Here is a 26,429-nt window from a genome sequence, read left to right on the forward strand (position 1 = left end):
GCTGACTGTGTGGATGGAGAGTGTGACTCTGGGACAGTCCATTCAGCAGTTTCCACCAACCGTCAAAACATTGAGATGTGGGTGCCTGGTCGTTAAGACTCCTGTGCTGAGAGCACTACATGAAAAAGCCTGCTGCATTTATTTTTCTTTAAAGATTTGCTGATCCCACAAGCTCTTGCTAGTTATAGAAGATTTGTACTGTGACCTAAGGATCGTAGAAGACAGTGGTGAGCCCAGCAGGCTAAACAGGCAGATCTGAAAGATCTTGAACTGCACTTATTTCACTTGCGGATGTAAATAAGCCAGCAGATTACATCTCACTTCAGGTCTGTTTGCCTTGGCAATGTCCCATTTACGTGAATCAGAAGATGGTAGCAAAAAAGCAGTAGAAGCTTGAATAGAGATTCTCTCCCCTCCATCAGGAAACTTGTCTGTGCAAGCATGGTGTTTTGGAGATTTCCGACACAGCCCACAAGCTTCATTAGGTCCAGGCGTTTTGCACAGTCTTGCTTGTGAAGTGGGCTTGTTTCTGTGAACTGACTGTGATAGTGCAATGCCGTTTCTTTGAAAGACTTCTGTGTCTCGGTGCACTAACACAAGGCAGGAGAGATCTGGAGGAAGTAGTGTCCGTGTCCAATTGATGTACTCTGCTCTTGCAGCTTCGACTTCGGTGGTTCCTTGAAAGGAAGGAAGACAGGTTTTGTGTTTCAGGTTGAGAAGCAGGAGATCAGTATTCAGTTCTCAAGCCTGCTATGTAATCTCTGCAACTTTTGGTAGGTCTCTGTGTCAGCCAGCCTTAATTTCTTAGGTGTAAAATAGAGAGCAGGAATTAAAAAAAAAAAAAAAAAAAAAGAATAGGCTTTGAGGGAGGATTCATGTGTAACTTGTGAATGCACTGCCTTGGTACAACGAGGCCCTTGTGTTGCTTTGAGCCTCTAGACTATGCTTCAGTACCAGTAACAGTAGAAATTTGTCATGGTATTAGCAGCTGGGAACTTAGAAAATACACATTTTTAATTATTATTGTTTTTTATTTCAGCAAATTCAGTAAAGCTAGAAATGCAAAGTGATGAGGAATCTGACAGGAAGCCCCTGTGTCAGGAAGATGAGATCAGGGCTCATGATGAAGGAAGCAGCCTGGAAGAGCCCCTTGCTGAGAATAACGAGGTGGTGGATAACAGAAAGATCCAGGAGCTATCGAGCGAGGGAGGAATCCGGCTTCCGAATGGTAAACTGAAATGTGACGTCTGTGGCATGGTTTGCATTGGGCCCAATGTGCTAATGGTACATAAAAGGAGCCACACTGGTAAGCAGCTGAAAGAAAATCTGATGACTGCCTGTGGCATCTGATGTTGATGTTACCTGACAATTATTCTCTCTTCCCTTTTCATTCGTGGGTAGCAGGAGGCTGGGGAGGGAAAAGAAGCGCTGTGTTGTTTTGGTTCTCCCCCTGCTCCCTACATTTGGGTGATGCTGTGTTGCTGGCAAGCAGGATGCTTTCTTGGCATTGATTACCAGCCTTCGCTTCTTAAGAGCAGCACAGAAGCCTGGAAATCAGCCTTTTTACTGTTCTTGACCAGCAGCAAGATGGTGAGAGTAATTCTCCATCATTGGGTGGCGGCGGGCTGGTGTGTGTGTGTGTGTGTGTGTGTGCATGTGCAAGGTTTTGGGTCCTTCAAGTTGAGCCTCACAGAGTTTTCTGGAGAGGCCTCTGGCAGCTGATCACAGGGAGACGGTGCCAACAGCTTTCTGGGGGTCCCGTTAATCCTCTGCAGGTGGCTGGGCATGGACGTGGGTGACCTGGCAAGCCTGGGCTTACCAAACCCCACAGAGGACACGCCTTACCTAGCAATCCTGGTGCCGGTGGGGGCTTGCTGCTTGTCGCGTGACAGCTCCATCAGGAAAACCTCACCTGAACTGCCCTCCTGGGCTAGCGCTTCGCCCCCCCGGCCAAGCAGATACCATTCTTGCATTGTTTTTTAATGCTTCCATTCTCCTATCATTTATTACTGTTACTACTCCTAGTGGTTGGAGGCCAAAATAGCTTACTAGGCTTATGGATTTGAGAGGTCAAGAGGAAGACAAAACCTTTGCTGTGTGCTGATTGCGTCTTTGGGCCCTGAAAGATGGTTCCTCCTGAGTTCAGCTACACTAGTTCGAGGTGTTACTGCTTTGTCACCACATGGCCAGAAAACAGGAAATTTCAGGGGAGTTTCAGCTAATTCAGCAAACTGCAAGCTGAGATAACTATGGGACTAGTACACGCTTACCTCTGCTGAGGTGGAAGTTAGTTATTTCCAACAGCAAAAAAGCACAGATGATGCCAGAAGACAATGCTGTTAAATCTTAGAGTCTATCTGGCAGAGCCTTTGATTCAAAAAAGCGCTTAAGCATTGTGCTTAACTTTTATGAGACTTAAGCACATGTAAGTCACCTAAAGTGCTACAATATATACTTAACTTAAGACACATGCTTAAATCTTATTAAGGTTAAGCACAGGGTTCTGTATTGGAGCCTCAGGGGGTGTTTGTGTTCTTCGTATTTTTGGACAAAATGAAAGATATTTCATTTTTTATCTCTCTCCAGTATTATTTAATGGGGTGAGAGAAAGTCTGTGCTCTCACTGTAACTGTGAGATATCTGCTAGGATATAAAAAGAAAAGTGGGGTTTTAAGGTAGGGTAAGAAAAGACTGTATAATCCTGTTGTAAACCTAGTAGTTTGCAGTCAAGTAGTGTGCACTTGATGGGGAAGAAATCAATAGAAATTCTGAGCAGAGAAATAATAAATATATATTACATAGTTAATGCCCTGTATATAAGTTGTATTGATAATAACTTAGCATAAATGTATAATGCAAAGCATTGCAGTATCATTTATGATACGTTCATGATTTTAGACAGCAATTACAACAGGGGAAAAGCATTAGCTGGAGAACCAAAATCTTGATTAACAATTTGACGTGCTCTCACTAGGAAAGGGAAAGAGAGTGTTGCGGCAGAAAATGTAACAGACTGAGTACCCAGCTTTCAACCTCCCTAAAAGTTTTCTTTGGCGCTTGCGTATATGTGAGCATATGTATTGTAGGTGCATCAGAGTCCACATACTTGAACTTGAATGGCTAAATTAGACATGCTAAATTTAAATTTAGGTACTTAATTAAATGGACTGCATTTTTCGGAGATATTGAGTAACTACCACATCTTTGAAATACAGTCAGGCTGCCTTTTTTCATTTTAAACAAAACATGCAAATTCAAAGTGAACAGAGCAAAATCTCATCTGTGTGTGCAGGCAGGGACAACTGTACATGTGTATGTGTGTAACAGTGTAGGTAGGAACTACATAACTAGTGGCTTTTCCCTTTGGGCTCCTGATGGATCCTTATAGAGCTATGACTCTTTTCCCCTCTGAGCGCAGGAGCTGTGATGCATTGCTCTATACAGATGATTTCAAGCATATCGAAATGGCAGTCCTTTCAATGTGCAGCTTGGTGCTCTAATTGGTAATCCGTTTGGCAAATTTTGCGGGGGATTTTTTTTCCCCACTTTGTTTGTTTGTTTTTTAATACATGCTGCTGCCTCACTGTCCACAACAGAAGGAGAATTTTGCTTGGATTTCCGCATCCTTGATTTATAAGGAGTATTTTTAACATCCTGATAGCTATCCCTTAAAGTGGAGTATTTCACAATATGCTGGCACTTCCTCAGCCGCCAGGCGAGCTGGGCTGGCCCTCGCTCTGGGAGGAGCTGCCTGTGGGCAGCCTGGTTTTGCAGCCCAAGKGAGAACGGGGAAGGGAAGGGCCGTTGACCTGGTGAGTGGAAACGGGTGATATTCTTCATCAACTAACGCAGGTGGCACGTTAGTCCTTACCTCTGATGGCCAATTCGCGTACTCTTTGGGAGCTGACTCCTGCCTTACTCTCCCTCTTATCTGTACGCAGCCAAAGCAAGGCCTGCCCTGTTGTTTGCATTGGCAAAAATGAAAGCGCTTTTCCCTTCTCAAAAACCTGACGGCATTCTACGCAAATCACACAAAATACTGCGGTCCATAGTAGAGGCTGCATTTGCATGTGTGCTGGGACAAGGCTGCGGCTTCCCTTACGCAGGCGAGCTGTAAAGCAGCATGGCTCTGCTGTGCTACGGCCGTGAAGGGGCGCAGCTTGGCTTGGTTATTCCTCTGTGGCYGAGGAGCGGTCGTCGTCCCTTGCCTCGCTGTGACAGCTCGCTCGCCTGCAGGGAGGCGGAAGATAATCTGTGCCACAGAGAAGGCCAGAGCGAGCGGATGAGTTTTGTGTCCCATCGCTCATACGCTGGCGCAGCCGTTCGCTCTGATGCCGGAGGTCTCCCCCATGCTAGACAGAGCCGGGGAGCGATGCCCCTGCTGTGGTCCCTGGCTCCTCCGCAGCGGAGCCCCTGGTGCTGCGCGTCTGATACCGCGCGGCACGGTGTTTCTCTGAGGCCCTGGCAGTTCAGGTAAAGCATTTGTGTAATCTGCATGGCCATCAGGAGAAAGCCTTTCTATTTATTTGTCATTGCTGACAGAAAATAAATAAAACGCTCAATACAGGAATTAAGTGTGATGCACTCGCTGCTTTAGTGAGCTGGGAACCCCCCGCCCCCTCCCACGCATGCCACCCACTCATGTCAGGAAAGTAGCGTGTTAGGCTTGATCTGTTTTCCTCCTCTCCCATACTATTTTCTTTTGGTCAGAATTTCCTTATCGGCGTTTTTTGTCACTGCGGGAGATGACTGGTCACATAATATTGTCGTGGGATACTCGGGGCGCTTGTGTCGGGGAGTACTGAGGAAAGAGGAGAGGAAGAAGTTAAGGTCAATAATCCAATTTGTCTGAGGTAACGGAAAGGAACTCCAGTGATTATTCGCCTCTTCTGGCTCTTTCCCAGTGGGCCAGAATTAAAATTTCTTACTGCCTCGGTTCTGGTTTGAGGCCCCGTGAAGTGCTCTGCCCGTTGGCACCACGGCCCCCCGGGCGTCAGGGGGTGCAAGGTAGGGCTCGGCAGGCAAAGGGGACAGCGGTCTCACCCCACGCTCGCTTGGTGCTGCTGAAGTATTATTTCTGTGTTTCCTGGGATGCTAACTTCAGGAGCATCTCAGATCTTTGCTTGCATTTCACATGCATCTTGGTGCCACGAAGTCAGTGAAATGAGATACATCATGTGCCAGGGAGGAAGTTTTTCAAGTTCTGCTTTAACGTGGATTGCATTATAATTGAACATACACGGCGCTGTAACTCTGAATGGTTTTCTTTTTTTCATGCAGGGTTCAGACTTTTGGGACACAATCAATAAACGAGGAAAACCCAATCATGTTTTTCAGATTTCTRTGCTTAAAGTGGTTAACCAGGAATGAATTTAAACAAATGGTCATTATTAACACATTACAATTAACTCCTTTGGACTGCTTGTCTTATTCTTCTAGTAGAAAGGTTTTATTTGGTTTAATTTGTAATTTGTAACCTAGTGCAGAGTCCTACCTCTGGCAATATGAATTGACTTGGCACTGAAACAAAAACTGTAGGGCCAAATTTCTAAAAGTGGTATTTTCTACTTACCTTCCTAAATAAATTGTCTAATTTTTCTAAAAGTCTCATTTCTTACTTAGGCATAAGGAGGAGAGCTGAAATTTTCAAAATTGCTCTCTATATAAGGGTGTATTTTACTCTTAGTACTCAGAAGCTAAGCCCTTCTGATAGTTTCACCCATTCACTTAAGGATTTGTTCTCTTTTAAGACTGTGGTCATAAATACAGAGGACACTTGGAAATCACCCAAGATTTCCCAGGAATTTTTCATGAGGGATTTGTCACTACTGTTTTGTAATAAGTTGCCCTGTCTGGAAGTAGGACTTTCTCAACAAGAGGCAACTGAAATCACTGGTTGTGAGTGCTGTGCAGCCAGTTAAATGAATCTAATAGAACAGTAAGTGTATAGACTAGATAGTCTCCAGAAAAACAAGTAGAGAAATGGAACAAATTCTGCTGCTCTGTATTTTGCTTGGGTAAAGGCACATTGCTACTTGTTGCCTGTCAGTACGTTAGCAGTGCTGCTCGCATTTCCTTTGTGCTCCTGGGACAAAACAGAATCACAGCAGTTGCACCATCTGATGAATCAGAAGTGTTTCATTTAACTGAATATTAACAAAAAGCCTGCTATGGAAGGGTAGAAATCAGTATTATTAGTATGAGCAAATACTTTCTTGCAGCTGCATGGGCATAGTAATTTTGCATTAAGAGGTTAAAAAAATGCTTTTTTAAAAGTACCTAAGAAATCCGTTTTGTATCAGAAGTGTGTGTCAAGCATAAAAGGCAGAAATCTCAGCTATATATTTAACAAGGACCTGATTCTTATATTTAGAAGGACTCCATCTTCGCTTTCCTTGGTTTTGTAAAGAGACTTTAAAATTGATGTTAAAAAAAAAAAAGTAATTAAAATCTTCCCATGAAGAGACTTGAACACTGATGTAGAAATAAAGAGRCCTCACTGTTGATGAGGATGACCAGTGTATTATTCTGTGAACAGCTCAATTTGAGTTCAGTGGGACAAAAGTTACAAGGGTTATGAAAATCTAAATCTCCTTTGGTTGCGAGGTCTGCGGGCGTAGTGTGTTTCAAAAAACACGTGAGACTGGAAATCGGTTTCCCGTTCCCAAATTTTTCATTAAAGATTTTAAGCTGTAGAAAACAACATAACACTTCTGATTCAGGAAAGCAATTGATTCGAAATAGAGAAAACTTAAAATATTTTAGCTCTCTTTGGAGAGTTATGAATTTCTTCTCAAATATATTGCCAACTGCTTGGGACAGACTCTTGTTTAAAAACGTTTGAACAGTTTTGGATATACTCTTCGTCCTCGGTTAAATTTGTGTTTTGATACACAAAATGTCACTGATCTATTTTGCACTGGTGTGAATTACAAAGAAGAGTAACTCATACTGAAACTTCTGCGCAGCGCTTCCGTGCTAAGGCAGTAAGGGAGAGTTATTGTACAGGGAAGTGTTCCAGTTAAGCAGAAAAAGGAGTTGGTCTGCTTTTTGAAATACAGTTCAAAATATGCATGGTAAAATGTGGAAATTATTAATAGGAAGTTAATAGGTTCATTCTCCTGGTTTCAGGTTGTATCAGATGGCCAGTATTCATTTCTTTTACTATGAAGTCTCCAGCTAGATACCATATAACTAAAGTTATTTATGATAGGACCATGTCTTGTTAATACCCCAGACCCCCTTGGTCCGCTTTACTTTTCATTTTCATATTTGTTTACACAGCAGCAAGCGCACTTGTGGGCTCTAGATACTAATGCGTCTAAATAACAGTAACATTTCACTGCTACTCTCTATGGAGAAGAAATAGCTATAATGGATGCATGTTAGGCAATGAATTTGGAAGTTTCATCAGGATTTTACTGTAACTTGGTTGTAAATATTTGAAATCAAACCTGTTAATAGTTTATTTAACTATAAAACTGTAAAAGCCTGCAATTTTGTTTAAATTAACAGAGCTGTTCCCTGGCACAAGCCCCTGTCACTAAGCCTTTAGGAAAGATAATAGTTTGCAGCTCTGGCTTAGCTTGCCTTGTCCCTTCCTGAAGTAACTTTATATAATTCAATTCTCTCTGCTGAGAACTGAAAGTATTTTTCAGGCTTTCTTGGTTTTGTCTGACTTTATATCTTAAATCTGGAGCTGAAAAGAAACATCTTTTTTGTTTGGTTAGCTGTACCTTCCCTTCTCCCCACGCAGGGTTTTTATTTCTCTTTAATCATTTGGCTTTGAGATTTTTCTGCCCTGTTTTAGCTTTAAAATAGAGAAAACATTTAATACTTGAAGTAGACTAAAAATATTTTACATTAACATACTTATTTCTACTGTCCAGTGTTAAGAAGCTCTCTTGGTCACACTTAAGTACATGTCCTTCTTAAAAGGAGTTTGTATTTTAATAAATCAGTATAAGCATGKAGAGTCAAAAGGTAAATACACAGATAATTATAAATGGTGAAATGCACACTGGGCTTATATTTGTCACGAGCCTGCTATAGTCATGTGTGCAACCTGTTTAATAGCTCTGTAGTTTCTGATATGTCTGTGCTGCAGTCACCTCCCCCCAAAATTTTTTAAGCCCATTTGCTGATGTGAGTCAGGGACTGCCCTGTAGAGGAAAAAGGCCCTTAGATGCCGTGGAAGTCCAAAGACCCCTGTTTAACTGAGTGCTCTTGTGTGCAAGTCTCCACGTCGTGGCAGCCAGGTTGCTACCRTCCCGTACCACTGTTTGAGGCCTACCTAAGCCTGGCCTGATAATCCTTCATAAAGGATCCGTTTTGATTATTATTAACTGAATCTTAGAATGTGGCGTAGTTGTTATTAGTGGCCCTTAGTTTGAAGSACGACTAATTTCAGCCTGCGAAGGAAACCTTTCACTTTTCTCAGAAGCGTAAGCTAAGCGTACCAGGGTGTCAGGGACGTTATTTTATCTATTAGGAAATAACGGTAATACCAGAGAACTGCTGACAAACCTGCCAGGAGAGGGGAGCAGGAGGAAGAAGTGGAAAACAGGCTTCCCCACCCAGCAATAAGGCGTCGAAGTGGTACAGGAGGTTGGTTTGCTAGAATCTGAGGTGGGCAGCAGACCRCAGAGTTTTTGGAGAACCTGCCACATCGTCTTGCTATTCAGTCTTTGCTTTTTATGTGTGCCCTTCTATTAGATAACTGCCTCTCAGGTTAACTATACTGAATGTAAAAGCTGTTAATCAGTAGTGCAAATGTGGGACTAAAATGAATTGTCATCCCACACGCCTGCAGTTTAAACAAGTGGCAGGAAACAAGTGATTGGGCACAAGTATAATAAACAGATCAAAAGAGTTATTTACCCTGATTTAAACCAGTAGGAAACAGCAATTCATGCTGATTTTAAGTTAGATATAGAGAGTATCAGATTAGTTAAGGTAAAACGTGCTATTGTATCGGGTTGTGTCTGTGGCAAGAAAGGAGCAGACTATTGGTGACTTTGTGATGCTGCTGAACTATAGTGTGGTGATTATTTGAATTCGGGGCCGAAGGCTTTCGGCGTCTCTTCAGCTGCCAGTTTATTGAGGAATAATACTTGCTCATATGTGGCCTCCAAGAATATCAAAGATAAGCTGGTGATGCGGTGGGTAAAACACATCAACTGCACAGTTTTAAATACAGCAGGGAGTGAAAGGAAAGACTTCAGACTCGATAAGAAACTTGCTGTCTTCTTTTATGTTGTCATCCTGAAACTGAAGCTATCATTCCTGAATACTGAGAAACGTGTGAAAGGAAGGGGTTTTGCCTGTTTGTTCAGACAGCGAAAGTAAAACAGAAAAGAAAAAAAATATATTTTTTTTTTCCTAAGGCAAACTCTTTACATATCTCAGTTATGGGCATTTCAGAATGCTACAAAAGATGATGATGATGGCTAATCAGGTCCTTAAAGTGTATTGTGAAACTTTAGAAAAACACAAACTCTTTTATCAATTCCAGTGAGCTCACATTCAGCTTACTGGAAAGAGGTTTGTGCCCCAGTTTCCTATTATTACTTCATGATGTTCTTGGGAAGGTTGCAGGAGCCTTAGTATTTTCTTCAGTGAATCTGCAGTGGTTTAAGATGTAATTATTTCCAGCTAGTACATGTGAACTGGAGTTGCAGAGGTATGGCAAATATATATGGCACACATTCCCATCTGCTGCCCTTACTTGCTGAACCATAATGTCTGGCAGTGATTTAAACCAGCAAAGCAAGGATTGCTAGAGGACATCTGTACGAGCTCTCTTTGAAGAGTTCTCTTCTTCCCTCTCCTTCCATTTGAATCAACAGACATATGTTGGAATTTACACTAGACATGTGAACTACTTTGATAAAAAGGTACCATTAATTTTGTCCAGCAAGAGAGTGATCATTTTAAGGCAATTGAAGAAAGTTTTGGAAAGATGTGACAGATAGCAGAATGGTAATTTTTCATGAGAGCTGTGCTTCAGGGTAGCTAATTCATCCTCAGAACATCCCACCATAATTTGACCAAGGCTCTGTAATAGGTGATATGCTCAAGAAATGAATGAGTGCTTACATCTGAAATCTGATGTGCAAGAACCTTGTTGAATTAGGGCCCTAGCTGGTAAAAACATATTGGTATCTCTAAAGCCTAGCTGCAGTAAAGCGCTTAAGCAAATGGCCAGCATGAGATGTATGCTTCTGCCCTATTGATTTGCACTGTACCCAGCAGGATGTGTACACGATTGGAGTTGAATGTGTGCCCAAAAATGTTGAGACAGACCGAGTGTCCTCAACAAATGGTGGCATAAAGTATGGTTTTCATGTCATTGCCCAAAACCTTTGCAAGTCTGTCAGTTTTTTTTACCTAAAGAAAAATTGGGGTGTTTTGTTACACTCCCAGTCCCAGCCATTCAGGGCAACTATGAACGTTTAGCATTACCATAGTCTTTGTGTGTGTGCATGAATGTATGGAGTGAAGGGAGAGGGTAAGGAATTGAGTCTCTGTTTAAACAAAAAAAAAAAGAAAAAAACSAAAGCCTAAAATTTTTTGCGTCAAAGAAATCTCATGAATTAGTTTTATGGAGAACACAAATTTGCTTATTTCTCCCTTTTTCTTGGGTGAGATTTTTCTCAGTGTTTGTTACCTCCCAAAACTTTGTAGGCCTGATCCTCATTTGCATCAAATCTCTTTACACCACTCTAGCAATTCAAAGCACCCTTTAAAAAGGGATTTGAATTAAAATATAATGTAAGCAAAAGATTTGGTCTAAAGCAAAGACCTGAATATCTGTCCAAGACAAATTGTTATGATTGGTTCTAAATACTTACATAGATTGGATCTGTACTAAAAATAAGTGCAAAACCATAGAGATAAATACCACAAAACCACAGCTTTGGATCTAAATTTTGAACAGATCTCATCTTTTATGAAGGATAAAACCTCTGAGGTTCAGAACTTTATGAAAATCAGGCTGCTTTAATCACCTCAGGCTGATGCTGCAAAAGGGAAGTGCCCCAAATCACTACTGGAAGCTTTGCCTGTCGTACGTAAGAAACAGCCTCTAACTTTAATAAATTCCACACGAGGGTGTTAGTGTGGAGAGTACCTATGTAAAATAGCACTGTTACAAAGAGTGGGATAGGGGCTTCATGCATCTTCTGACTTTTTTTTTTTGACAGCTCTTTCCCTTCCATTTGCTCTTCTAGGTGAACGCCCCTTCCACTGTAACCAATGTGGAGCTTCTTTTACCCAGAAGGGGAACCTGCTGAGGCACATCAAGTTGCACTCTGGGGAGAAACCGTTCAAATGTCCCTTCTGCAGCTATGCCTGCCGACGGAGGGACGCCCTCACAGGACACCTCAGGACACACTCTGGTGAGCCTGCCTTCTCTGCTCTTCCCAGTTGTTTCTTTTCTTGTCACTGTTCGAGTGAAGTGTGCTGTGAAACTAACTGCCTGTTCCTGGTGGCTCTGGGTCTGTACCATCCTCTTCAGATAATGCAGATCTGAACTTTGGGAAAGCCTTGATGCGAATCAGAAAAGTTGTGGTTCAGCCCCACCTCTTCTTTTGTGCAACTGAGCTCCTCTGCTGATGCTATCACACTTCCCTTTGAACGTCTCCTTGGGTGTATCCAGACTTTGCTGTCAGATTGTTTTGACACTGTAGGCCCCAAAGTGGCTGTGAAATTCCAAAGATCTCAATGAATAAATTCTTGCTTTTGGAAGTGTGCTTTGGTGCAGTTCATACCTATTTCTTCATCTAATAAATGCCATATGCTGGTAAAGTTGAGACTTTCTTGTCTTTCAAAATCCTAATCGTGTTTTTAGTTCAGTTGCATCTCGCTGTAAAGTCCTAATTCATGGCATCTACAGCACTTACCCTAGAGGAGAAGGTGGAGGAGAGAGACTGGATTTTTCCTTGCCATGAGTCTACTCAGTATAATTTCTTGACATGTTCTAAAGAAATTACTATCATGTGACTGCATGTTAATAGTCATCTTGGTACTCCTGATGATCAGGATCGGACGTGTTTCTAGTCCTCATATGCTAAACCAAGGGGCTGTATCCTCCTCACTTACTCATTTGCGTAGGGTTCTTGAGTAAGATCTTAACTTGCTGTGTTTTTGTCTCCTAGGATGTTCAGTTTTTCTGTCCAGGCCATTTACAGGAGACTGTGTTTTTCAGTGTTGAATGAGCAGAGATAATTGGACTGGTTAGAACTGACACTATTACAGATGATCTTTTTTAAGGTGTTAGCAAATGTGTGAGTACTGAAACACCGTGGTTGAAGTGCAGCTGCAGACAGAACTCTGCGTGTGAAAATGTCATCATGGAGCTTCCTGACTCTTTATACACATTTCTTCTAAAGGATTGGCCTCACTTCAGTAGAGCTTACTGTTTTATAAGAGCATTAGATTCGGTTTTTAGATTGTTAGATTGTTTTGTTTGTTAGATTCGTACAGAGTCGCCTTTACACGTGCAGGAATCAGAAAGGATAAAGTAGTAAGGTTCTCCAGGTAGATTTCTGAGAATGTCGGTAGCTGTATTGATGCTAACGTAGTTCTGAAAGAATGCCTGAGCTTCCGAGGAGTGCAAGCACGGGACTAGGCTGAGAGAATTGCTTGAGCGTTGTCGGCTGGGAGGATTTGATCTGAAAGTCAGAAGGGGAAGCGTCTGTGGAACAGTGAGTTGTAATTTCACACATTTGACCATAGCAATAGTTTCAACTTGAAATTTAGTAAGAAAGAGAACATGATAAAAATATTCACAATTAAAAAAAAATAAAGGGAATCATGACATAAAATAACCCACATTACAAAACATGAACATTGTGGTTGAAGATTGTTTTCATAATATGAATATAGATTTTGTTACCTAGATACAGCCATTGATAGAGATTGTTTGTGTTTCCTGTGTGAAAACTATATGGCTGGTCTTTGTACTTTTTGCATGAGGATAAATATAGGTAAGGTGTGGGATTTTTGGAAAGGTGTGGAATTTTCAAAAAGCATCTAAGCTGCTTAGGCATACAAGTCTCACTGGAGCTCTTTCCCTAACTGAGTTAGCTGTGCTTGGCTGTGCTCTCTTTGCAGTTTTATGTTTTGTTTTCAGTGGAGAAAGTGCCATCACTCTAGCTAATCAGGTACATCACTTCTGAGCGGAGGTCCAGGAGGGACAGACAGGTGCTCCCACAATACTCTCCAAGGCAATTCTTAAAGTAGCGCTCCCAGATGAAGAGTTAAAGACCTGGCACGTTGCCCTAAAAGCTGGCAGCCACCTATATGAAGGTAGAATGCCAGTCTGAATGTGAGCGTGCAAGTTAAGGTGTCTTTCTGTCTCTGCCATATAGGCAGCTTTGCTTGGTGTATGCCCACATATGTGAACTTGGTTCTTGGAGAAGATGGGTAGGTATTCCCTAAAGATTTTAAACCGTTTCGCGTTAGGGTGCTATCCAAGCACTTTCTGCTTTAAGAAAGTAAACATCATACTCTGTAAGTAGACCTTGAAGGTATAACAAAATTTAGTAAACTTCACCAAATCTTCGCCTCTTCTGCCGTTTCAAACCAGAAAAGAGGATATTTGATAGATGAAATTTAGAATGAAGAGGATAAAAATTATGTTGAAATATGAGACTTCTCTGTTATTTTCATGTGGTACATTTATATCTAATGGAGGTGAGTCTGAATATATTTTTATATTTTTAAGAGGAAAGCTCTTTAGGTCAGATCCTCAGTTGATGTAAGTTGGAATTACATCCCATAAGTAGAGAAAGTACTGTTATTTTGCACCAGCTGAGAATCAGGCACATAATTTCAAAAATGTAAGAAAAATATTATTTGTTATCTTGTATGTCCCTTTTTTCTTTGAATAAGAGAATGCTATTAATCAAAAAAACCCACGTTTTTCTTCCCAAGAATGTTTTAAATGACTTATTCTTTATGGAAGGCAGACTGTGCAAGAAAAGAATTGAAGAATTTTGTATATCTTTTTTTTTTTTTTTCCCTCCCAGGTAATTCAATCTGTGAATTTGAAAGCACTTTATTTGTGTCATCACTTAGTTACACCCGCTCACTCCTGCCAGTTAGTCAATTTTTCCTGTGCTTAATACAGGCTTGCATACAGCAGGTTGCATACAGCAAGACAGGAGAGGTGAAAAAATAGGGAAATATAATTACAAACAGAAATTAGTGGAAGCATCTCGGAGATATTTGAAATCACTGAAACTACTATTAATTGAAAAAAATTAATTTTAATTTGAAAGTTTCTCCCCTTTTTTTGGGGGGGGGATATTTTTGCTCATGCTTGTTAGTAGTATTTCCTATATATGTCAAAGTGTTTATGAACATCACAATCTACATTGTGCCTCCTTTTCTCATGCAGAATATTATTTTACTATATAAGTATTCCCAGAATGAGAGGTTACTAAAGTATTGCTTCGTATCTGTAATGCTGGTGCTGTTTAGCCCTAAATAATTAAGGACTTATCTTGCAGTTATTTGCTTCTGCGACTATTTACCTTTTACTGACGTATACAGTTCTGATGAACTTTGTGTCTATATTTTCCTCCCACACACTGCTTCTTTGATTTCAGGAATATAATGATGCCTTCAGGATGCCAGTAGGATAACGCCTGGGGAGAGATTAATGCGTAGAATACACTAAGAGCGGGCATGAGCCTGAAGGTACTTGTAGGACTTTCAGGAGTTGTCTTCAGAATTAACTCCATAGTCCCACTACACAGATGGTACGAGAAGTGCCTGGGTGGGCTTTCAGGACATGGGTCTAAAGACACGCTGTACAGGGCTGGGGCAAAACTTGGGAGCCGTGTCCTGCAGGACATACTTGACCAACCAGCAGGGATTGGCTTCACCTTGCCTAACTTTTGGTCTACAAAGAGGAAGACATTCAGTCAAAGCTAATCTCCCGGGGACAGTTGCAAAGTACCTTCCGTCTCACCCTGAGGCATGTCCATATCCCCCCATCCTCTAGAACTGGACAACTAGATGCAGGCAGCTATAAGACAGATGAGACAAATCCTGCGGTAGGTGATTAATGAACAAAGCAGAAGTTTTAGGGAAGGAGGTTGATCTGACAGCTAAGTCTGGTGGATAAAGCACCTAAATGATGACCTTGTACTTTGAAAGAAACGACGTATGACCTGATGCTGTTTTACCCTGAAAAGTCAGGTGTCCTCAAGTGGGCACGTAAAATGAGCAATTATGTTTTGACATGAATTTCTCGTGTGTAAAATGGAGACAAGTCAGCCCTTCCCTTGTGACACTTTTGTAAATGTAAGTTCTCTGATAGTTATGAAGAAAATCAAGACTCTAATGATGAGCAATCTAGAAAAGCTTATAGAAAACATTTAATGCATTAGTTTTCAGAGTACGGTTGGCTAGTAAGCAGTAAATGAGGGATAGGATCACGTGCTGAGGGTAAACAAAATACAGACTAGGATTTCATTWAGTGAGAACCATCTATCCATCCTTTGCACTAAGCAAGGATGGTCCTGTGGAGAAATTATTACTTGATTTTGTAATTAAAAGACTGTCTGATCATGCATACACACAGACAGGCCAAATGAAGCCTTCTCAGGCAACCTTAATTCCAGCATTTCCTGATTTTTCAGTCTTTGTCTTGGCAACTTTAATCACGTTCCCTTGCTGTGGGAATATGTAAGTGTTATTCATATATGAAAGCAGTTTTACTGTTTATTTCTTCCGAAAAACTGAATAGTCAGATTGTTATTTCTTCCTGTCACAGAAGCTTTTCCTCACGATACATTTTAAAATTGCTTCCAAGCTACTTCTTTCCTGTTTAGAAAATGATTTTTCCCTTTTCTGCTTTTAACAAATACTTGCTTTTTCCTCCCCCTCTTCTTCCTGCRTTGCTGCTGCACGGTGTTTGTTATTGCCCAGCTCTTCAATAGCACTGAACTAATGGTATCATTTTATTTGCAAAAGAAAAGCAGTGAAGCATTTGTTTTGAAAAGAAAGGCCTAGGCAAAAACTCCCAACAGCACGATCTTAGCAAAGTATGTACAGTGCACAAGATAAGTAGCATGTCTAATTAAGAAGGAAGATGCCCCAATTATGGAAGGGTAGTTTAGTAACTCTTTTTACATTTCTCAGTTTGCAAGTTTCTCTCTCTCTTTATCTTTTTTCCCCATGAGAACTTTCTTTTCAGCTCCTCATGTCTTAGTGAGCCATACTAGACATCCCACATGCCTGCAATTAATATCGTCCTTTACGGCCTTCTGTGTTGCCCATGGCTCTCGGCAGTAGAATCTTTTCTTAGGGGAGAGGAGCAGTGATGTTTGTGGGTGCGACTGTGTGCTCAGAGGCAGAAGGAACCTGGTTCCGAATTCTGACAAAGCACCTGACTCAGTATGTATCTGAGAGAGTCGGCCCACCTATGAGTGTCCCAGTCCAGCTGAAAAGCTGGGTGAACAAGCACGTTTCAGGTGCTGAAAAACACACTGTGTGAAGCCCTGCCTGTCAAAAACCAATGAGAATTATTGAAACAGTGGTAAAGGTGGTTATTAAGAATAATGAACAGTTTGTTTTAAACTGCTRTTTTCATTTTGAAGAGACTTTTACCACTGTTAACACCTCCACTCTCAAAAGGCCCAGGTGAAATCAGTATCTACTCTGTAACCACATTTTTGAGGATGGGAACATCATAATTAGAAGAATCTTGGGACCTGAAATTCTCATTACACCCTGAGCTGGACTGACTTAAATACATTGTGAATGGGAAAAAATTTCATATGAACACGTAGGACCCCATCTGAAAAACCAAGCAAGTATGTGAAGGAGCGGAGGTGATATTTTGCATACAAATCCTAGTTCTGCAAATAAGTTAGCAAACAGCATCTTTCCCCAGTTGTGATGAGCCAGTGGGCATTTATTCTGTTGATCAGATACTTAAAACTCTGTTTATTCAGGCAGAGCTTTTCTTCTCTCAGGTTTTCTTATACTGTTTCAGTTAAATTCAGTTAATCTCGTCACAAAATCATTTTATTTTCTTATCAGACTCCAGGTTCTAAACTGTTATTAGCGTRTACACAATCCTGAAGCAGCTCTGTTTTCTCATTAATGCTCCCAGTACCTAGAGGCCTTCATTCTGTGTTGCAGAGTCTCTAAAATCTTTGGTGTTGTGCTTTCAATATTGTTTATATGTCCATTTTTGGAAGGTAAGAAGATCAAAATATGTGCAAGGGTAGGATTTTGTTGGATACACCAGGTCTTTCATCCCCTGGGCATCCGAAGGTGAAGTGTAATCCTCTGCATAGCCAGCTTKTATCCCATGTTTCACTAAAACCCCATCTGAACCTGAACCTGGAAGTGGTGTGGTCATTTTAACCTATAGAGCACTACTGTGACAAGTATTAGAGGAGAAGGACCTGGGAGTGCTGGTGGACACCAAGTTAACCATGAGGCAGCAATGTGCCCTTGTGGCCAAGAAGGCCAATGGTATSCTGGGGTGCATCAGGAAGAGTGTTGCCAGCAGGTCGAGGGAGGTGATYCTCCCCCTCTRCTCAGCCCTGGTGAGGCCCCATCTGGAGTACTGCGTCCAGTTCTGGGCTCCCCAGTACAAGAGGGATGTGGCACTACTGGAGCAAGTSCAGCRAAGGGCTACAAAGATGATTAGGGGACTGGARCATCTCTCTTATGAGGAAAGRCTGAGAGAGCTGGGCCTGTTTAGCYTGGAGAAGAGAAGGCTGAGAGGAGATCTTATCAAYRTGTACAAGTATCTGAAGGGAGGGTGTCGAGAGGATGGGACCAGACTCTTTTCAGTGGTGCCCAGCGACAGGACGCGAGGCAACGGGCACAAACTGAAACACAGACACTTCCATCTGAACATGAGGAAAAACTTTTTCACTGTGAGGGTGACAGAGCACTGGAACAGGTTGCCCCCAGAGGTGGTGGAGTCTCCTTCTCTGGAGATATTCAAAACATGCCTGGATGCAATCCTGTGCAGTGTGCTCTAGGTGACCCTGCTTGAGCAGGGGGGTTGGACTAGATGATCTCCAGAGGTCCCTTCCAACCTCAGCGATTCTGTGATTCTGTGATTAGTATCAGCTATATGAAAAGATCATCTTTTATGTGCTCAGAGTTATCTCGGCATGCAAGTTTTGTCATGCTAAGCCTTTTTTATGGGGCATAATTATCACTGAAAAACCAGCTTTGACATAAAGATGCTGTAAGGTCATGATCTCTCCAGAAAAAAGTACGCTTGGACTCTGTTTTTGGGGGGAACTTGTTCTGAAAAGATACAGTTCCACCCAAAGCAAGAAGTATTCACTTTCTTTTGCTTGTTGTACCTTTAAAAGTCTTCAGATTCCATAAAGATTCCCTCGTAGCTGCAGTAGTTATGAATCAATCCTCGACTGTTAAACCCAAGAGATCTGTTTCCTATAGATAAGACAGAAATAGCAGAAGTGGTCCTGGTGAGCAAAGGTAAACGTGCTGTGTACCAGCCTCATGAATCTCTCTTGTAGAAATGGGTGTCAGCTTTTTTTCCTTTTTTTTTTTTTTTAGTGTGTGTCTGAGATGACAGGGAACAGCAGCTGTACAGCTCCCTGCCTCCTGTGCTGCCTCAGCCGCAGTGTAAGCAGGAGGTGTCCTGTTGCTTTAGTGCTTAAGAGCTGCTTGCAGATTGGTGAACAGAGAAGGGCTCGCCCCCTTTTCCAGTGATGAGACACACCAATACTATGAGAATATTCTAGTTCTGAATATCAGTTCCCAGCAAGATTGCTAGGTGCTAAGATTTATTGTGGTATCTGAGAGACGAGTCTCATCCCTCCTGCTGTGCCACTTGGTGGAAGGTGGCCTTGCTACGCCTCTGCCACCTGCAGTATTACCAGCAAATCCCCCCTTCTTTGGCAGGGAAGAGCAAAAGAGAGAGGAGGTCTGGATGAAGGTTGGACTGTCAGTTCCTTTCCCTGGTTGTCCAAGTTCTCTCTCGTTAATGAAATAGGGTAGCAGAGCTACTGTGCGTTCGGTGTCAGGGTAAGTCTCTGGACCCTTGACAAGGAAGGGTTTTGTGTTAAGGTAGGAGGTCCTGCCCTCCAAAATGGATAAGAAGTTGGAGTCCTAATGCCTCCAGTGCTGCAGCCTTCACCCTTACCCTTACCTTCGGACCTCTTGAACCTGCCATTGTGTTGCCTCATTCGGAAGGTCTAATAGCACCACAGTACTTAGGGGTAGCAAGGTCCTTGTTTGGATGGCATCAGCATGGTGCACGATTCACATGGGATCATCCCATGTTAATTTTGACTTGTCCCTTTCTTCTTCATGTGCCATGCGTGTCCCAGGGTGGAAGAGCGTGTCTGGTACAGGACTGCTGACGTGTAATTTTCTGCCTGTTTTCTGTCTCCCCTTCATGTTAACAGTTCACATCCTGGCATTGGCAGCCGGATTCTGTTTCTGTTTGTGTAGCTCAGGCCATACAGCTACAACAGAGCACCCGGTCCTGCCCTATTGGGCTGCTATTTGAAGAGAAAATGGACATTTCTCCAGTGCTGGGTGATGTCAGCTTTTATGCCCGCCATCCTGCTCTGGAAAAACAAACGAGACAGTGAYTTTCTCTTTCCTCCGAGTTTTTATCCTGCCACAGTACAGTATGTATGATTTCACTAGCATCRAAAAGGCAGATGGATGTGACCAGACTTCTGCTTATGGAGCAGCAGTCCTTCTAAACTGCATGCCTAACCTATTCTTTAAACATCCAGAGAGGCTGTTTCTATTGCTTCCCTAGGGAGACTATTCCACTTCCATCTGCTTTTTTATAGCTGTGATTCTCATCCTGATATTTAACCCAGACTATCCTTTCATTTGCTGCAAATTATTGCTCTTCCTAACACTGTCTTCTGTGGCTATGAATAATTCCTTTACTCACTTTACACTGTGATAGCATTTRTAGTCTATAGTCATATGTCCAGCAGTGCTTCTATCCTAGAGTATCTTTATCTTTCAATCCTCTCATCTTTTTTTATTATTAATTTTGAATTTTGCTACTCTTCTTTACTGATTTGCGAAGTTGTCTAAGGTGACTTTCATGCCTTGGAAACATGGGCCAGTACAGATGTAGACCCCTTAACCTTGTGTCTGCCTCAGTTGTCTGTCAGTGAAATCAGGATAAGAGCACTTCCTAACCTTGTCATGGTGGTGAGAGGACAAGATGCACAAAAGATTGCAAGGCACATGGATGTTGCTGTAAGGAAAGTCATGTAAGTACAAAGCAGAGTATTCCAGTGCTGCTTGTGCCCCTGCTGCATAGCATTGCATATTATCTCCTTAGTTTTTACTTATCCTTTGTGCAATAGTGAAATGAGATAATTACAAAGTGGAAGGAATAATAACTTTGTATTGTTACCATAACCACTGAGGTATTATACCCTGATACCTGGATGATTATCTTACACACAATAGTAAGGTGATTATTAATAATACTAAAGGACTTACTACTTAGCCTGCAATTTTTGCATCTTGCTTCTTTTATGAACCCTATCTATTTCATCCACCCAAAGCCTGTGTAAAGTGGATATGTGTTGTTGCCTTGTTGCTATCCTTTTTTCAGTGAATGGAAAATGAAATAGAAAAAACGCTTTGAGACACAATTTGCAAATTCAGGTACTTAAGCACCAGGATAGTTTGATTTGAACTACGTGTCTTTCTGCACCAGAACCACTATGGACAGGCTGTCAGGTGAGGGACTAATAGCTTAGATTTTTCAAGATACATAGTCTCTTTACTCTTTTAATTTTAAGCCTTCAGGTTCAGGCCTTTTCTAGCCTTGTTTTCCTTGCCATTAGGGATTGTTACACAATGCCAATATTTGTATGCTCAGAGTGGCACATAGCCATATAAAACTGGATTTTAAGTTCACAGGTGCAGCTGTAAATGCAGCAGTTGTAGCCAGCCTCGAAACAGTCTTTGGATTTGGGGTTTCTCATTGCCTTGGAGAAGCTTGAGGGACATGCTGCAGTGAGTCATGAGTCCTGCTCCAGAGGCAGCCTTCAGAGGTAGCTGCAGTTGGTTTTGCAGAATAAACATCCAAGATGGGGACTGTGAGCTTTCTCATACATTTGAGATTAGAACACAGTTTTGACTTGACAAAGCCACGTCTGAGCAAAACCAAGACTGCCTCTTGCGTGTACGCCACTTGAGCAGCAGAGTACCACAACAGCCCTGAAGCCTAAAAGAATATTTTTCTTTCCTCCAGAGAAAATTATTTTCAAGGGAAAAGTCTTTTGTATATGGCCTATGAGGAAAGGAAATCCAGCATTCAGAGCTGGACTTTGTCAGTTTGTGAGGGGATGTGTGAAGCCTTTCAGTTTAAGAAAATTTGAGCTCGGAATCAAACACTGGTTTGAGGTCATCTTTCATTGCTATCTCTGAGCTGTTTTATGGGGCAGTGTAAAATGGAGAACTGCCACTGGCACTTTTCATAGTATAGAAGTGCTTTAAGGTGTGAGAGAGGTGTTTCTGGAAGGGAGACCAAGAGAAACTAAAGAGGGAAAAAAATAACCCAGTCAACACTGTGCTGTAGCAGAGCTGAAGAAAGCCGCTACTGATGGGTTCTCCTGAGCTCTCAGCAACCTATAATTATGAATTGGCTTACAGCTCACATATTGACGGATATCACTCAAGAAGGAAAATGAGAATGTCTGTGTTTTTTTATAGTGAACCTGTGCTGAACTCTGCATGGCTCTCCTCCTATTTATAACCCTGTGTGAAGTTCAAGGAAACTTATCCTGGAGGTTTCCCATGAGCGGGAACTGTGTTTTTACCTGACTAAAGCTCTCTGGAAATTTTCCCATTTTCTGTTTGATCTAAGTGTGAACTTTCTCCACCCGCCGCCCCTCCTTCCTTTCTGGAGTAGTTAGAGAGGTTGATTACACCGAGGATTACACAAGCGATGCCAGTTGCACACATGTTTTGCATAACTGTACCGTGCTGATTTCAGACACGGTGCCCCAAGTTCCCTCCATGCTTTGCAACAGAGAGACAAGATCTCTATCTTCATTCCTGAAGTTGGAGACATGCTGTTGAGGCCCTGCCTATTGAAACTTCACAGAGAGCACCTGGTTGGGGCACTCCCCGACCACACGGTTGTCTGTATGCTGCAAAACATTCACTTTTGGAAAAGCCACTGCTTAGAGATTGTTCATTCTTTTTGTGTTGAATACGCAGGAGTGGCCAGACCTCTGCACGAAGTGCTGTGACCGGTTGGTGAGGCAGCATCACTCAGTAGGATTTTAAGTGTCAGGCAGCAAAGCTCCCCAGGATGCCTGCTGTATGTCCTGAGATTGCTCCTGTCCTGCCTCAGCCCTAGCCTTTCTGCATTTCAGTTCCTTTTGCTGGGAAATAGGTACTTTCTTTCTGCTGTCCCTTTTAAGTTCAGAGCAGAAGGCTTGATGAGCACAGTCTTCTTGCTAAGCAAATAGGACCTGGACCGCTGGGAGGTGCGTACAGCGTGTTGGTGTATCGCGGGATAGAGCTGGCCTTGCAGGTAGGCAGAGCCCAGACTATTGAAGAGCTTCAAGCTCTTCCTGGAGAATAAATCACATGTAAAGGATACACTGCTGAGGAACGGATGATGAAATTTTTATACAGAAAAGCTTTGTGGGCCATAGAATCTCTCTCACTTGGATACCCTTCATCTGCATGCATTTTTCTCGTCTCCTTGGAGACAGGGGCTTGTGTGAGAGCAGCTAGCCTTGGCTAGAAAAGGCCTGACATTTCTGGTTTGTGGGGTGAAGCTGTGCTGCCGAGTTTTCCAGCAGCCGTAAAAAGCAGATTTCTCTCATGATTTGATAAGAGCATAAGTGGTTCTGTACAAGGTTATCCAGTGAACATCTCTGCTTCGTGCCTCCCTAGGGACACCTCTCAAGTCCCTGGTTTGAAAGACCCTCAAGGGGAATCTAGCAATCTCCATCCCTCAGATATCAGAAACGTTTAGGAAATGTCTCCCTTCCCTTTCCTTCTTCCGAAGAGCTGAGTCAGCGGGACTGGCATGTCTGGAACTCGGTGGCACTGAGAGCAGGCAAGCTGCCAGCCGAATTACACATGGCATCCAAGGGGACACGTCACTTCTCATGCCCGCTCTCGATCCTCTTTTCTTTTTCTTTTCCCTCCCCTTTGCAATCTCCACCCTCTCCCTTTTATTTTTCCTTGCTGATCCGTGCAGATGAGTCAGAGAAACCTGCTCATCCACAACCTGTTCCTTCTTGCCAAATCCTGGAGCAGCCCTCCCAGTTTTTGTTAGGTGTCAGGAATAGGTTATGAAAACAAAACCTGATGTAGACAGAGTACCGGGTAGAGAGCACATACTGTAATGGAAATTAAATGCACAGTAAATATGCCATTTCATATGTGATCCTGATAAAGAGCGATATCTTTTGTAGGAGCCACTTTATTCTGTTTCATGTATAATATTACTTTTCTTCCTTTAAAACACCAGGATGGAATGGGGAAATGATTTAAAGCATAAGTAAGAGCACATTTAGGGAGAAATGTCATCTTAATTCCCCTGCATTTTAAAACAACAGGAGGAAGGAAATTTTCTAGTGGGAAGATAAGTTGTTCACCAAAGTGTTTTTGAACAAAATGACTGGGCTTTTGATATCAATTGTAGTTGTACAAATCCAAAGAAACTCCGTTGATATCAGTGAAATTCCTCAGAGCTTACACTACTGATGTGTTTCTAACCCTAGCAATTAAAAAATCATGAATCTGGATTCTCCAGATCGTGACACTTAAAAACGAGGAGAGTAAATGATGATAAATTGGCCTTTCTTTTTATTTGCCTTATGGTACTTATTTTGCAAGTGAGGAGGGAGAGAGAAAGCCTGCAAGCTAACTTTTCCCTTTGGTCAGCTGACTCCAGGAGCTGGAACCTGAAGGAAAGCACAGTATCATATCTGGCTTATGATAAAACCGCAACTATTTGTAACACTGTAGAATCAGATCTGTCTCAATACCCATAGCTACATTTCCACAGAGCAGCATCAAAGGATGGCTTTCTTGGCATGTTGTGTTGGAATGAAGCTGCTTGGCTTCAAAGTATGGATAATCCACCAGTAAAACTGCTTTGTTCAATTTTTATGTGCCACACAGTAAAATGTCCACATTAGCTGTGTTATGAAAAATGTATCCATTACGTGACTTCAGTAGTTTTCTGCAAAGGAGGAGTTTGTCCCAAGGGCTCGTGATGAGTCAACTTCAAGACAACTTCTCAGTTCAGGGACCCGAGAACTCTGCCTTGATCGATGTGAAGCTCGGGACAGATTTGACCTGGCCGATGTGCAGTTCCTGTCATAGGATTGTACCGTTGGCACAGAGAAGGGAAAGGACCAGTTCGTGTCAGGTGATAGGCAACTCGTAGTGAGAGACAGGCCTTGCTCGGAAAGTTCGAGCCCAAGCCAGGAAGGTGCACTGCCCAACCACATACTGCAGAGTGTGAACCTAAAATATGGACAAAAGAGGACTTGCCAAAAACATTCAGAACATCAGTGTCACAAATGGGACTGAACCCAGACTTCCAGAAACCCTGTCAACCAATTCAGGTAAAAAACTCTCCACATATCAAGAGAAAATAGTAAATGTAAGAAATAAATTGAGAAAAGAGATATTTCTCTTCTTCTAGGTATTGAGAAATGGGAAGTTTTAAACCTTTTCTCTCTCGATTCAGACTTATCAGAGAAATCACCTGTTTTGAATAGCCTGGTGGAGTTACGTTATGAATTTTTGCCAGTCTTTCATCAAGAAATGAAGTGAAATGTATTCATAGTTTCCTCTAAATTCCCTGTTTTTACAGGAAACCTTTTAAAAGTACCTCTGGGTATTTAGAGAGCTGTTTTATGTTCTCCAGCTTTTCTATCCTTACCTTCAGCCCAAGTAGTTGCTTTTCTTTCCTTCTTTTTCTTCCTTTCGGTTAAATTTCACACCCATATTTAATTTCCTTTCTTTTTTGTCTGCTTCTCTTTCAGCCTTGATACAGTTTTTGTATCTGTCCAGGGCTTGTATTGCAAAACTAATTGCACCAGAAGAGAAGCACCCTAAAAACTGAACTCTTTTCCCACTCCCTCCCTTCTGGTTCTCTCAGCTGAACAGACCTAGCAAATTCTAAGGAACTTCAAATTCTCCGGAGGTGTTGTTATTTATTGTTTGTGTTACTAAAGAACTAGGAAAGATTTTAAGGCTAACAGGAATTTGCTGAATTTTATTACTCAAGAGATTAATGTAGCCTTACTATCAAACATAGACACTTGATGTAAACGTTTTCATTAGAAAAGAAGGTGTCCAATACCCAGGACTCATTTCTCAGGGAGTTAAAGAATCCCATCCTCCTTTAAAAGATATGTTTGCTGTTAATTGCTGTTGTGCTGAGAAGCATCCTCCCCCCCAAAATGGTCCTGATTTTCCACTTGCCTCCCAAAATACTGTGAGTAACTTTGAACATAGAGCACAGAGTCAACACCACACGTGGCAGAAAGATTCCTCTTATTTGGTGACAAGCATGTTGGGGAAAGGTGGGGAAATGTTCATCCAGCCCTCATGGTGCCTGATTCATTTGCCTGATGAAGCTTGAGTAAATGCTTTGCGTGTTGGGCAGAGCTTTTGGGAGTGGTAAGCTGGCCCAGGAAGTCTTTTGCTGGAGGAAGCTTCAGCACAGGGTTTCAGACATATGCAGTGGTTAGGGCCAGTGCAGGCTGCTGGTGAAAATTCTCACACTTATTTCAAGCTCCTCTGTAACATTGGTGGCAAATATATATGTTGTCAAGCACATTAGCAGAGAGCAACAAGAACAGATAGGAAAAACACGCAAGTAAAAGGAGTCAATCAGCTATTTTTCTGCCAGACCTCATTGGACACGTATGCAAGAGATGACAAAAACACATGCCTGAACAGCAGATCTTTGAGATGAACATGATGGCGTGGGCCATACTTCTTGCTGGGCAGTGAAGGAAGTATGAACAGAAAATATAGTGTCCCAAAGGACCCCGTTAGTTTCACTGCTTGACCTGTTTTTGGAAGCAGTGCAGCTTCCCTTGATTGCTGGCCTTGATCAAAATAAGTGAAAACTCCCAACCTCACTGCTTGGTAAAGGGAGAGGAGCTGTCAGTGTTATTCTTCCCATGTCACTATTATCTTCATGACAACTTATTGTTAATATTCTGTTTGCAAAACTTTGTTTCTGTCATTGACAAGAAGAGGGGAAAACTTGCTTACGTAAAAGGAAGGAGCTTGTTCTACCTTAAGGGAAGGAGCTTATTCTTCCTGGCTCCTAATTTAAAACATGAAGTTGAAAGGTGGCAGGTGCTACTAGGGATGCTTCTTTCTCGTGCAGAAATGCATGGCTAAAACYGTGGAACTCATTGCCACAGGATGAAAAG

The 26,429-nt window shown here is 42.1% G+C and overlaps 1 protein-coding gene across 1 annotated transcript in view; it reads left to right on the forward strand.

The window, feature by feature from the left end:
- Window positions 1-26,429, forward strand: part of IKZF2 (IKAROS family zinc finger 2) — a 112,387-nt gene that overhangs the window by 60,959 nt on the left and 24,999 nt on the right. Inside the window, exons 4-5 of the mRNA XM_026089074.1 lie at window positions 1,040-1,306; window positions 11,232-11,399. Of these exons, the coding sequence (XP_025944859.1) occupies window positions 1,040-1,306; window positions 11,232-11,399 (435 nt within the window). The remainder of the gene's footprint in view (window positions 1-1,039; window positions 1,307-11,231; window positions 11,400-26,429) is intronic.

This window comes from Apteryx rowi, unplaced genomic scaffold (genome assembly GCF_003343035.1).
Source record: "Apteryx rowi isolate R43461 unplaced genomic scaffold, aptRow1 scaffold_12, whole genome shotgun sequence".
NCBI classification, from domain to species: Eukaryota; Metazoa; Chordata; class Aves; order Apterygiformes; family Apterygidae; genus Apteryx; species Apteryx rowi.